This window comes from Sinocyclocheilus anshuiensis, unplaced genomic scaffold (assembly GCF_001515605.1).
Source record: "Sinocyclocheilus anshuiensis isolate Anshui unplaced genomic scaffold, SAMN03320099.WGS_v1.1 scaffold41, whole genome shotgun sequence".
NCBI classification, from domain to species: domain Eukaryota; kingdom Metazoa; phylum Chordata; class Actinopteri; order Cypriniformes; family Cyprinidae; genus Sinocyclocheilus; species Sinocyclocheilus anshuiensis.
The window spans coordinates 750674-765562 of NW_015539849.1; the positions used below are offsets into that span (position 1 = coordinate 750674).

Below are 14889 nucleotides of genomic sequence, written 5' to 3' on the forward strand. Positions count from 1 at the left end.
AGTGTCACATGATCCTTCAGAAATCATTCTAATATTCTGATTTGCTGCTCAAAAACATTTATTATTATTATTGTTGAAAACAGCTGAGTACAATTTTTTCAGGTTTCTTTGATGAATAGAAAGTTCAGCAGAACATCATTTATCTGAAATAGAAATATTTTGTAACATTATAAATGTCTTTATCATCACGTTTGATCAATTTAAAGCATCCTTGCTAAATAAAAATATAAATTTCTATAATTCCTTTTTCCAAAAAAATTAATAAATAAATAAAAATAAATAAATGATACTGACTCCAAGCTTTTGAATGGTATAGTGTATAAAACACTGGAGTAATTATGCTAAAAAAAATCAGCTTTGAAATCACATGAATAAATTACTTTTTAAAATATATTCAAATAGAAAGCAGTTATTTTAAATAGTAAAAATATTTCACAATATTACTGCTGTTGCTGTATTTTGGATCAAATAAATGCAGGCTTGGTGAGCAGAAGAGACTTCTTTAAAAACATAAAAAATCTTACTGTTCAAAAACTTTTGACTGGTAGTGTATACTGTATATAGGCTATATATATTTGGCACACTTCGCAAGGAGGCCTATTTTTCATTTGCAGTAGTAGAGGCCTATATATTCTGGAACAAACTGTGTAATTTCCTGCTGAACTCTAATCTAATACATATTCACTTTTTAATTCTCAGCTCTGTTCTGGTTTTCTGACTTGTAATATGTCTGATAGGTTGTATTACTCTATGCCCTTGGGTGAGCGAGTACCTAAAGTCTGTCAGTATTTCCAGTGGAAGCTTAATTAGACGTTTCTGGCAATCTGAAGAGATGTCAACATGCTGACAAAATTCTTCAACATGCCAAGTCAAAAATGTATGCAAAAGTCTGACACATTTACCAACTTACAAGAAAGTTTCATCCTTAAAGATAGGTTAAGGTAACACAATAAACACAACCAGACAAAAAAAAAACAACATCTCTGCCAATCAAACCGGTTGCAGTGGCAAGACAAGACCTCGATTATCAGCCTCATTCAGATGGAAATACTAGCTGTCAGACACAAGAACCACAGACCACGAACACCTTTGTTCACGATGGCTCAACAGCCTCAGAATACATTAATTCTGATTTGATTCTGATAGAATCACTTGCAAGTCTTACAAACAAGCCTCTTAAAGCAAAAGCAAAGTGACATGCATCTCAAATGGTAATCACGCCACGTCTACAAGAGGAAAGACAAAATGACAAAACCAGCTTTTTTGGGGTCAGCTTTAATGCACTAGATACATAAAAAGCAATACAATGCCTGAAATATATTGCATAAACGAAACCAAACGGCCATCCAGCAGAACAAAAATAAAATGCATGTAATTCAGATTCCATCACACAGTGTCACTTTTAATTAGCAGCAAAGAGCATATCGTTTAGTGCAAACTGCTCCTTTCTGCTGAGCAAAGGGAAATGTTTCCGTTTAGCACCACACATCACATACTAACATCTGTAGGGATTATTTAAAGATCGTTGTTATATGCATTAGCTGAACGGAGTTCAGTTACATCTGAGAATTCATCTGGATAAATGATCAATTATACAGTATATCTTCCGATCTTGGCAGGAGTTTTACAATGTAAGACAGATAGAACTATAAGACGAAAGACATGACATTGGGCGATACTGCTAGTCAAGATAATAATAAAATATTAGAAGGACCTGAAGAAACAATGCAGCATCTTGAGAAAAAATAATCATGATATACTGATATTTAACTGTACCTAGTTCAGGAAGTTCAGCCGAGTTTCAGTTAATGGTTTGTTTGGACTGAGGAGGAAGTTTTCAGTTCTGTAACTCCCCATATCTTTACTTAGTACATTGAAACTTTACTTTCAACAATGTGATATTTTAAAAGGAACCAAGATATTTAACAAGAAAACCTGTGGTCATTATTTACCAGAATGGAGCTAAGTGGTTGAAAAATGTGCTTGAAAAATAAAAGTGATTCCCAGTCATTTGAAAAGGAAAGTAGTTTCAAAGGCAGAGCATGTAACTACATTTTGACAAAAAATATCACAAAGACAACTGTTGCCTTGATGAATAATGCACAGTCAGACTAGTGCAAGCAACATATACTGTAAATACTGTAGCTAAACACTGATTGTTGTGTAAATAAATATGTTTTTCTGTCTGCTGCAAGGAGTTCTAATACAGTCACATCACATGCCATTTTCACAACTGACTGCCCATAAACCAACAATGACATCATCCAGGTCATGAACTTCTGAAATTACACGCACCAGCCGAAGGAGCAAAAAGTTAGCCATTTATAAAAGTTGATTATTTTAGTACCATTGATATACTTTTGTTAATATTTAGAATTTTTTTTTTCTATTACCTTTTTTGTACTTTTTTCCTAGTTTCTCTTGTTGTTCGTCTTTGTAATTTTTTTAAAGGGGTCATATGATGCGATTTCAAGTTTTCCTTTCTCTTTGGAGTGTTACAAGCTGATTGTGCATAGATAAGATCCCTGAAGTTGCAAAGACTAAAAAATACACAAAATAACGATCTTTAAAAAAGCATCATATGACCCCTTTAAAATATGTCTATATACACTGGCATTTTAAAGTGTAGAATAAATAAAAGTTAATTTTTTTTTTTCTGTTTTTGAAAAAAAAGGATCTTATGCTCAACAAGGTTGCATTGATTTAATCAAAAATTCTGTAAAAACAGTAATATTGTGAAATATTTTTGCAATTTAAAATAACTGTTTTCTATTTAAATATATTTCAAAAATTAATTTATTCCTGTGATGCAAAGCTGACTTTTCAGCATCATTCCTAGTCTTTGGTGTCACTGTCAGGATCATGGACCTGTTTTACCCCCGTTTCTGTTCCTGTTTACCCTTAGTTGGTCATGTCATCCAGGTATGTTCATTTAGCATCATTTGAGATGTTAAATGATGTGTTAGTAAATAAAGAGTGTTTCTATCATCCAAGACTCCAGGTCATATCGGGCAACAGCTCTTGGGAGTGAATCTGTAAAGGTCAGAGCCGTATTCACACTGCCATTGTTATAGATGGAATGGCTAGTCTAACATTTTCTAACACAGTGGAAACTGTGTAACTTGTTTCTTGGAGCCTTGAAGAATTAGAACCTTTCACTGTGTAAATAACTCCCCACAATCCAATCTTTGTTCAGATTAATTAGCCTCTCAGCATCCTGAATCCTACAGATACAAACTAACACATGCAGACACACACTTGCAGTACTGTCAGTGAGGAAAGCTATCAGTGTGGGAGGAAAGGACAAAACCCAACATTGTTTACAGCGCATTTCCTGTGGCAAAGCCCCTGGAGCATTACACTTACTCGCATAAACACACACCACTCCCAGAAGAGTAGTGAAATCCAAACAGAGACCTTACTAGAGTGCAGCGATAGAGGAAGAAAAATGCTTTCAAATTTAGTGCACTGGCGGCTTGTGCTTTACGAGAGCGGGGACAGGGGGTGGGTGGTGGTGGTTTCATTTTCAAACATTTTTTTTTCTGTCATTAATTACTCACCCTCATGTCGTTTCAAACCCGTAAGACCTTTGTTCATCTTCAGAACACAAATTAATGTATTTTTGATTAAATCCGATACCTTTCTGACCCTGCATAGACAGCAACGCAACTACCACGATCAAGGTAGTATAAGTATACTATCAATAGTTAGTAGTTATCAGTAGTTATCAATATGATACAAGATTATCGTAATACTTAGTAGTATTAAGATTAGTACTACTTTTTACCATAGTTATCAATATGGTACAAGATTATCCTATTCAAATCAATGTGATAAACGAGTTAGGTCAAAATTAATCAAAAAGTAATCTGACGCCGGATCTGTTTCCTACATTGTTGTGATTTGATCTGAATGGAAACAGCGTATCCGTGTGACACAGCTGACACAGAACAGCATACGCTGTTTATGTCCAGCGGATATTCTCCAAAATGGCACCAGGGTGATGCGGAGGAGACGAATTGTTGAATAAAGTCGTTTTTTTTTTCTCTTTTGTGCACAAAAAGTATTCTTGTAGCTTCGTATAATTGCGGATGAACCCCTGATGTCACATGGATTATTTTACAGATCTCCTTGCTAAGTTTCTGGACTTGGGAACATTTCAGTTGCATTGCTGTCCATGCAGGGTCAGACAGCTCTCAGATTCCATCAAAAATATCTTCATTTGTGTTCTGAAGATGAACAAAGGTCTTACGGGTTTGAAACGACATATGAGTAATTAATGACAGAATTTTCATTTTTGGGTGAACTAATCCTTTAAAATGCTTCTTGAAGAGACCTTGTCCACTTGTGTGACATCTTTGTCCTCCGGTGTGACAGTACAGGTGTCACACTGGAGGACATTATCTGTCACACCAAAGGATGTTTCAGCCTTTTGTGTCAGTTTATGACAGGGTTTCTCAAATCTTGCCCTGGAGGGCCAATGCGCTGCAGAGTTTAGCTCCAACCCTGATCAAACTCAAGTGGATCTCATGGGCCAGATTTGAGGATCCCTGGTTTATGACCTTGTTATTCCTAGCTAACCTGTAATTCAAATTTGCATAGTTTTCCATGATTATGTAGTTTAACATCAAAAAATAAAAAAAATTAAAAAAAACAATTTAGGGGTGTCGCACCAAAGGACAACAAAACGTAACACTTTTATAGCGGTCCCAAAAAAGTTAAATATTTGATAAATAATAAATAAAAGTGAAACATTCTGAGACAAAAATTTATCATGTGCACATGTCATGGGCTTCACAGGGGGCTTCAGTAACATGATCTTGAATGGGGTCCTTCAACTAATTAAAGCTGTCTGTGGAATTGGCCGATTTAAAATCAGGATATGGTGTCACACCAGAGGACATGGTTTTCAGAGACAAAATGTATCAAGTCCCTATGCTTTTAGAAATATATGGATGAAAAAAATGATTGCCATTCACTAAAATATACACTTCTAAAATTATGCCTGAGGTATTTATTAACATTTTTATGCTTTTCTTTCTAAAAGTTTTTCTAAAAGTTGCAATTTATTGAACCATGCTTGAGACAGTCACACCATTGGACAATTTTGAGATTTGGCTCAAAAATTTAAATAAATCGAATAACGCGGCAGCTTTTATAACAACAGGTCCATGTAGGACAAAGAAATTTTTAACCATTTTAACATGCATTTTAAATAATGATAATACTAATTATTTACATTTTTATCTTGTGTGACAGTGAAAATGCCATGTCATGTCAACAGCCCATATATATATATATATACAGGTATATATCACTTTAGCAAAGCGTGTACTATTTTCTGTTTATTCTGATACATAAAATAATTTATTTTTGGTCAGTAAATATACTGTTATTAAAATATTTTAGTTTTAAAAATATAGAGACTCACTTTTTTTTTTTTTAAAGTACAAATTCTGAAAACATTAGAAGAGATCCTATAATAATTTAATATAGCTTTACAGTAGTAACAATAAATGTGATATTTAATTATATGATATGATTCATATATTTTTAAACACGATGGTATTATCACATAAACATGGTGATTATCTAGGTGGACACCTAACTTAATATGATATTTACCATCTGAATCTTACCATGTAATGTCAACAAATTAAAAAGTCAACCAGCTGTTTATCATCATGTTAATTATCGTGCCTTCAGACACAACAGCAGAGGTGCTTTTTACCTCACTTACCATACTTTTATATATTCTTCCGTTATTGAAAAACTGTTGCTTAAATTGCCTTGTACAAAACTGAAAAACATTAACAAGACCTGTTTCCAAATATAGTCAATAATTTTATCAGTTGTCATTTGCTACCTAAATATGCAAAGTTTTTTTTTTGTTTAAAAAAACATTAAATATTAGATCAAATTAGCATAATTTAACAGCTGTAATTATTGTTAATGAGTCGTTTTAAATTTGCTGATACTTTTGCATGTTGTAAGCCTGAGGAAGGTTTATTGACCAAAATGTTGCTAAAAATATGTTGTAATGCTGCAAGCTTGAGCAGTGTGCGGGACTTATACATTTTTCGAGTTATATAAACCCTTTAGAATGCCGTGACCCGTGCCATTTTCTTTGTTAATCGACAATCTCACAGACACTATAAATAGATCTCAACTAACCTAGGCATTCACATTCCTTTACCACGGTGGTCGGAAACCTTGGCACACGGAGAGATAATCATTGCACGTGAGCAATAGCAAAAGAGGTGGATTTCATTTAAATCAAGTCCCTTGAACCTGCATTCCAATGCACATTTTGAGCTAGATTATTTTTTTTTGTGAAGTGACATGTGGCCAAGTATGGTTACCCATACTAGGAATTAGTGCTCTGCATTTAACCCATCCTAAGTGCACACACACAGCAGTGAACACACACACACCGTGAACACACACCCGGAGCAGTGGGCAGCCATTTATGCTGCGGCGCCCGGGGAGCAGTTGTGGGTTCGGTGCCTTGCTCAAGGGCACCTCAGTTGTGGTATTGAAGGTGGTTATTCACTCCCCCCACCTACAATTCCTGCCAGACGGGAGACTCGAACTCGCCACCTTTGGGTTACGAGTCCGACTTTCTAACCATTAGGCCACGACTTCCCCCCTTTATTATTCGTGTATTCGTGTGTCACACAGCCTGTTTTATAAAAAGTCAGGAACTATAAATACTATTTCAACTAATACTAGTTTAGAAGACTTTAACCTATACGCTAGCCAACAGATCACGCAACCACTGCACATACGAGAAGCAGTCACAACATACAAATTCAAACAAAAATCACTAGCCTGTACAGTCCTTATGAATTTGGGCTCTAATGTACAATACGTCTTCCTAAATATTTCACTCAGAGATGAGGAGCAATTGTATAGCAGTTACATGGACATCATTATTTGAATGTGTAAAGAAATCCGACCCTCACATCCTTCTTATTCAGAGATGAAGATCACTAATCACCTTCATAAGGCAAAGGGCCTTTTGATCAGGCAGCACCTCTAACCCATTAGGGCGGTAAGTAGTCTCTTCAGCTTGCGCTCCCCTTAATTATCTTGACAGACTCTCTGCTGCAGAATTAGATGGGACTAATCATGTTTGCAGAAGAGCCGTGGTTCATTTCAAATTTCCATTGCTGAGTGAGCATCTTTGTAGTGCAGCTAGACTGGCTTTATTTACACGTCAACTACAATGGTGTTGTATGATGGCTTGCTCCAAATATGAAAAATTTTTGTTTGGATTCACACGTGCACTGATCAAACACTAACAATTTCGATGAACAACATGCATTAATAAAGTAAACGTCATCAATTAGATTACCAAAAACCGACCCTATGTCACTATGTGCCGCCGTTAACTGCAGGATTATGTGACCTTTCCAAAAACATGCACCCCACTGAAGCATTGAATGAAGTGAACAAAATCGCACTGCCGCCCGGTGACACATCAGTGTGAAAGACAGTATTAATCATTTGGGTTCATTTGACCGGAGAGAAGTATTTTAAAAGCGTCTCTGAATGCTAAAAAGAAATGCTAGTTTTAAAAGTTTCCTGCTGGGTAGAAAGCAAGGTTAAAGCAACACATTTACAGTACAGAGAGGAATCATATAGACCTATGTGAAACAGAGCTTTTAGGACAATTATTCCTTTGTACAATTTTTGAAAGTTTTTGTATTAAACTGCAAGTCTGTGTCTGTGTGTGCCATGTGAAGTAATCTAAAGGACATAAGAGTTTTATGAGTGTCACAGAAAGTAACTTTGATAGGCAAGTAACTCGAAAGGAATAGTTCACCTGAAAGTAAAAATTATGTCATAATTTATTCACCCTCATGCTGTTCCAAGCCTCGTTTTTCCCACGGAACACAAAAGGAGAGATTTTTAATCCCGCTTATATGCTCTTTTACATGCAGCTGAATTATAACTGAGGCTTGCAAGCTTCAAAAAGAATGCAAAAGAAGTTCATATTCCTTGTGTATGGTATTTCAAGTCCTCTGAAGCCAGTTGATAGCTTTGTGTGATGAAGTCTGAAATTTAAAACATTATTCACTAAAAATCTTGACATCAGTCCCAGCTATCTGTGACACCATAATGAGACTATATGAGAGATGTTTGATGATAATCCACAAGTAACATCACAATAACATCACAATAGTGCACATGACTCCAGTCTATCAATTAATGTCTTGTAAAGGGGAAAAAAACAGCATGTTTGTAATAAACAATTCATCAAGACATTTTTAAATTCAAACGTGGCTTATGGCTAAAATAGGAGTTCTCTATCTACAGTACAATATTGCTTTGTCCAGGGATAAATTTGCTTCGTTTGCATCAGGAGAGAAATATGCACAGATCAAGCACCATTTACAAGCAAAAATAGCCCAAACCATTCTAAACAAACACAGTATGTCAGTGGATTTTGATGTGAGAGGACAACAGGACTTTTTTTACTGAAGCAAGTGTTATTATGGATTCACATTTTGGCCAGAAGCAACAGTTTAAAGTTAAAATGCCTTAATGATGGATTTGTCTAAAGATGGATTTGTTTCACATAACTGAAATAGAAATATGTTTCTTTTCATTTCACAAGACGATAATTGATGGATTGGAGTCGTGTGGATTATTGTGATGTTTTTATCAACTGTTTGGACTTTCATTCTGACGGCACCCATTCACTGCAGAGGATCCATTGGTGAGCAAATAATAAAATGCTAAATTTCTCCAAATCTGTTCAGATGAAGAAACAAACTCATCTATATCTTGGATATTCTAAGGGCGAGTACATTTTCAGCAAATATTCATGTTTGAGTGAACTATTCCTTTAATTAAGTCATTGATCCAGTGTTCCGAATGATTCATTCACAAACGAACTGATCTGATTGTTAAGTTCAACTCATTGACTCAACAATGAGTTATCATACGGATTCGGAAGACTAAATATAATCCACAAGTCACACTGACCACTTATATTACACTTCTACACTTTTGTGTCCTTTTTTAAGTTTTACAAAATTCACTGTAAAATAATAAAAAGCATAGATATAAAGACCAGCACAGTCTTCAGAACTGGACAAAGTCTGACAAGATTTGAACGACATGGGTGATTAAATGATGAATGAATTTTCATTGTTGGTTGAATTATTACTATTAACATTAGACAGTTCTACCATTGTCTGCTGTTATCTTAGAGCTAATGTGGAATTCACTAAAAACTGGTGGTTTTATATTGTGACTTGATTGGTGCTGACAGGTGAAGTGCATCAGAATTCTGGTGATTGTGAACGAGTGGGTGGAGCTGAAGAATCTGGCGTTGCTGGTGACTCTGTGACAAAAAAGTTATCTTTTGTTTCTATGTTTGAAGGTCAGTAGTGCCACATAATATTGAAAGTCTCAATTACACACACACACACACACACACCAGGGCTCTAGCCTGCGACCGTTTTTTGAGAATGTGCGAGTTCAAATTTGACGTGGCCACATTTGTGTCATTGCGTCGTCACGCACTCAATCGCAAATTAGGAATTCAGGAAATTTAGGAATTAAGTTGATGGAAAAAAAATTAAAAGGTCGATAGCAGATTACCTTAAAAATTGTAAATTTGTACAATTGTAGCGTCTGTTGTCCAACTGAATTTAATAGTTTTTAATTCTTTAAAATAGCAAAAAGACAGTGGGGGTAACGCGTTGGGTAAGTAATGTATTCGGTGTATGACCGAACACCAGGTAATACCGGTAACACCAACTGCCGCAGCAAGCCTGACAGACATACAGACAGATATTGCAATTAATCAATTAATTTTTTTAAAGTGCGACCAAATCATGTGCTTGGGCGACCAATTCAGAAAGTTAGTCGCATCAATATGACCAGTTGGAACTTGGAAGAAAGAGTCTAGAGCCCTGCACACACACACACAAAAGAAGCCACAGCATTTTCACGGCATTGGCATGGGAATCAGATAATCCAGGGGGGCAACCTTGAGGGGGGCAGGGGCTCATACTGTATTTACCCACAATCCTCTACAATCACAATTCCAGCATTCCCCACACAGTACAGTCATGGCCAAAAGTTTTGGCAGTGACATAAATGTTGTGTTTTGCAAAGTTTGCTGCTTCAGTATTTGTAGATTATTTTCCCACATGTTTCTATGGTATACAGAAAAACAATGATAAGCATATAATAAGTTTTAAGGCTTTTATTGGCACAAAAATATAATGAGTCAATATTTACAGTGTTGACCCTTGTTCTTCATAACCTCTGCAATTCGCTCTGGCATGCTGGATATTAGCTTCTGGGCCAAATCCTGAATGATGGCGATCCATTCTTGCCTTATTAATTCTCAGAGTTGATCACAATTTATGGGCTTCTGCTTGTCCACTCGCCTTTTGAGGACTGACCACAGGTTCTCTATGGGATTGAGATCCGGGGAGTTGCCTGGCCACGGATCCAACATTTCAATGTAATGATCTTCGAGCCACTTCTTTATCACTCTTGCTTTGTGACATGGTGCTCCATCATGCTGGAAAATGCACGGATCATCAGCAAATTGCTCATGGATCGTTGGAAGAAGTCGCTCTTGCAGGACGTTTTGATACTATTCTTTATTCATGGCAGTGTTTTTGGGCAGAATTATGAGAGAGCCCACTCCCTTGGTTGAAAAGCAACCCCACACATGGATGGTCTCAGGATGCTTCACTGTTGGCTCAACACAGGACTCATGGTAGCGTTCACCTTTTCTTCTCCAAACAATCGATTTTCCAGATATCCCAAACAGTCGAAAGGGAGCTTCATCAGAGAAAATAACTTTGGGATTTGTCGACTGCAGTGAAGAAGTCTTCAGGACATCCCAGAGTGTCCAGCAAGCACCAGCAAATTTTTTTTGCCCAATGAAGCCTTTAGCAATTATTTAAAATGCATCTGATCACTCTACTTTACAGTACATCTACATTCATGCATCTGGCAGAAAATTACTAGCTGAAAAAGCATGCAAGGATGCAAAAACAGCTGCATATTTCAAAATGTAAATATTTAAAAATCGATTCACATTGTATGAAATCACCATAGGTTTTTCCATGAAATCAGGTTGAAAATACACCATCTGAGCACCTTTGGCATACTCATTTTAATCCTTAGACTATTTAGGTCTAAAAGAAAACAAAAAAAATCACCTGAATTTCACCATGATTCTTTTTTCAAGAAAAGCACTCATCAGTGTAAGTGGCTAATAAACCGAAAGCCTCTAGTGACCGACTACACTGAGAATCACAGCAGTCTCAGTGTATCTATGGCCTTGATCAGTAAACTATTCGCCATTTAGAACTTCAGATAAACTCTGAAGAGAAGATACTATCACGCAAACATTCAAACATGAACTGAAATAGAAATGTTGACACTTAACATTTCAAAATGTTTGTTCTCCTTTTCTGTCTCTACCCTGACCAGAAAAAAAAAAATCTCTAAACTTCTGTCATTTTATAGTTAGGCTACCTTAACACATTACATATGACATCAAAATGTATTAGTCAAAATTTCAGAACATTTCTAACTATGTCTATTTGAATGTACATACATTTATCTGATCAGACAAGCATATTTATAACGAAATAGCATTTGTTAATATGTCACTTTCATAAAAAAGCTGCAAACTAAGGCTAGAATCTTGCTTGTCCGTATGCATGTGCTGTTTCAATTTAAATTAAATTCAAAGCAATAAACATTGATTACACATATGGAAATTTAGATGAAATGTTCTACAGAACGCTCGACTGGTTAACAAGGTTGCCCTGTAAATACAGGGCTGCAATTCAACTTAAAAGTAAGTATTTTTTAATGAATTAAATACAAAATGTTTCATTGGTAATTGTGTGTTTGTTGACTGTGTTGATCTTGAGAGATGCTGTCAACACTACAATTTGTGCATAATTTGAGCAAATGTAATGAGATTATTTACTTGGTTTCCTATCATGCTTTTTTAATAGAAGGGACAACATGCAGTAACAGGGTTAAGCTAAATATTATGTTTTAAAAGAATTCAAATATCACATCATTTTGCTAAAATCATTGCATTCAGCTAAAATCATTTTGTCTGATGCGATTAAAACCAGTGACATTTCATGCTGTGTTAATTGTTAGATACAGTAATTTTACCAGTGATTTTGTGTCTTTTTGAAATAAAAAAAATGGACATCTGTGCATTTTCCATTTTTGGAAATAAGAGTAATGTTTGTTGTTGTTGTTGTTTTATTTAATAAAAGTGTTCCATGTTTTATTATTATTAGTATTATTTGTGATCACAGGGGAGAATAAACAAACTGATATTTCTCAGTCATCACGTTGGCTGTGTCTCAAAACCTAGTGAGACGCCTACCTAGACACCACTGTTGAACAGCCCACGCGCGCTTTAAAACACGCCTATAGTGACCACATGCTTTCTAAGTAGACAGCACTCTAGGTATTGAGATACAGCCAACATTAGCGGTGATAGTAGAGATGCGGGTGTTATTATAGCGATGTGTTGTGTACTCACTCTTGAGCGCGCAGATCAGCTGGTGTCCATCTTTAATCAGCTCTTTGATGAACGTGTTTGTTCGGTCCAGCTCGATCTCGTGACATTTGAGTCTCTCTCTAAAGTCCGGACTGTCCACAAAAGAGTCACTGAACTCTAGAGTCGGCAACCCCATAATCAGACCTGAAATAAAGCCTCACAGAACAGTGCAACTCCGTGTTTCCTCAGACAGACTGGCGGATCCGTCTCATCATTAGCATCCTTATCCACACTCAAACGCGGAAAGTGTCGCTCTCTTGCAGAGATTCATGCGAAAGTTTCTCTTCACTTCCGCGCTCTGAACTTTCATCAATCCAAACTTCTGCAGCGGCCAGCCTGAGATCATGAGACTCCTGCTGGCTACATTAGACAACACCCGTAGACGTGCTGCATTTATAACGGCTTTACTCTTAACGTTCAACACTTTCATTAATGAAGTCGTTAACAAAAATAAATATCCCCATTATCAAATAATAATAATAATAATACATTTATATTTTTTGTTAATGTGACATTATCTATCTATCTATCTATCTATCTATCTATCTATCTATGTAAAATGATATAAAGGCATATGAATATATATAAATATTTAATTGCTCGTATTTTTATATTCAAATTTAATTATTTCACTCAATTTCACTTAATATAGATTTTAATAAGTGAAGATGACTAAAATAGCTTACACATCAATGTAATTAGTTCATAATAATAATAATAAATTATAAAAAAATAATAATAATAACACTAGTAACATGTCACTCAAGCCTTACCAATTTTTGGCAAAATAAAGACAATATTTCCACAAATCTAAAAAGATTAATTTGTCCACAAACCCTCTATTAAGAGACACAAAACACGTTGATATTCCATATAATACAATGTCACAAAACAGTATTTTACAAAGGCACGAAATTAGATCAATTAACCTCAAAACTGTTTTGACTGCCTAAATTGCACAAATGTTCATGTTCAGATGAACTGACAAAACTAATAGGATTAAAGCCTTTCATTAAATGTATTGAGACGAGATTTTGGGCCATCTATGGTCAAGAGGGTCAATAAGGGGTGGCCAGTGGCATCTTGCCCTATTGATTTACATCAGAATCAGAATCAGAATCAGAAAGAGCTTTATTGCCAAGTATGTTTGCACATACAAGGAATTTGTTATAGTGTCACAAGCTTCCAGTACACAGAGACAACAACAACACACAGATAATAAAAATAAGATGTGAATAAAATACACATGCATAAATATAAATATAAACCACACGAAAAAGAATAAATTGTATGTACAGGTGTGCTATAGATAGAATAGGAATAGAATAAAGTTGTAGGGATGTACTAGGATTTAGGGTGATAAATAAGTATAAGGTTATTGCACATACTTTAATTGCACAATGGGAGAACATTAGCTGTTCATGAGGTAGACTGCCTTGGGAAAGAAACTGTTCTTGTGCCTGGCTGTCCTGGTATTCGGTGCTCTGTAACGCCGACCAGAAATAAAAGTTATAGGAGCATTAAATAGTTAAAGAAACTATTTTGAACAAAATTCATTCTAATGCTCATTATATTAGCGTTAGCCGTCCAGGAATCTGAATGACTCCACTGCAGCCACAGTGCTATCCATGATGGTGAGTGGGGGGAGTGCAGTGGGGTGCCTCCTGAAGTCCACGATCATCTCCACTGTTTTGAGGGTGTTCAGCTCCAAGTTGTTAAGTCAGTGCTGGGGGATGGTGTCTTGTAGTTGGTGACATCTTTCAGGCTTTTCTACACTGATGCAGGCTCATTGGCAGAAAACTGGTGTTCTAGCTTCTTAGCGTAGTTCCTCTTGGCCACTGTAATCTCCTTATTCAGTGTGTTTCTGGCATGATTGTACAAGACTCTGCCCCCCCTTTTGTAGGCATCCTCTTTGTCCTCTTTACATGGTGGTAAATGGTAATGATGGTAATGATTGGTGTGGACGTGTGGACATGTCCTTCTGGGATCTACAGCCATGGATGATGGTGTTCATAGATGCCCTACAGGTGATAAAGCACAAGAAAGGCAGATTTACTCTAATTTGTGTGCACAACAAAGTGCACAACAGAACAGTCACTCACTTAATCCTCAGAGAGAGAACAACCAGATCGCTTTGACAATATCTTGTACAGCCTGAAGGGTCATACAGCAGAGTAGATCTATCTGTGTGTGACATCAGGAAAGCTCCTGGATGGCTGATGACCTGCAGCAGTTTTCAAGGTCTAATGAAACAAGCCAGACATATATGGCTACAATAAACCAAACGCTCAAACAACTCCTTAAAGGGCTATACC

At 36.2% G+C, this 14889-nt stretch overlaps 1 protein-coding gene across 1 annotated transcript in view; it reads right to left on the minus strand.

Moving 5' to 3' along the window:
* LOC107684620 (rho GTPase-activating protein 42-like) overlaps positions 1–12922 on the minus strand; it is a 123510-nt gene extending 110588 nt beyond the window's left edge. The window contains exon 1 of the mRNA XM_016480919.1: positions 12557–12922. Within this exon, the coding sequence (XP_016336405.1) occupies positions 12557–12710 (154 nt within the window). The 5' untranslated portion in view covers positions 12711–12922. The remainder of the gene's footprint in view (positions 1–12556) is intronic.
* Between the last annotated feature and the right edge of the window lie 1967 nt (positions 12923–14889).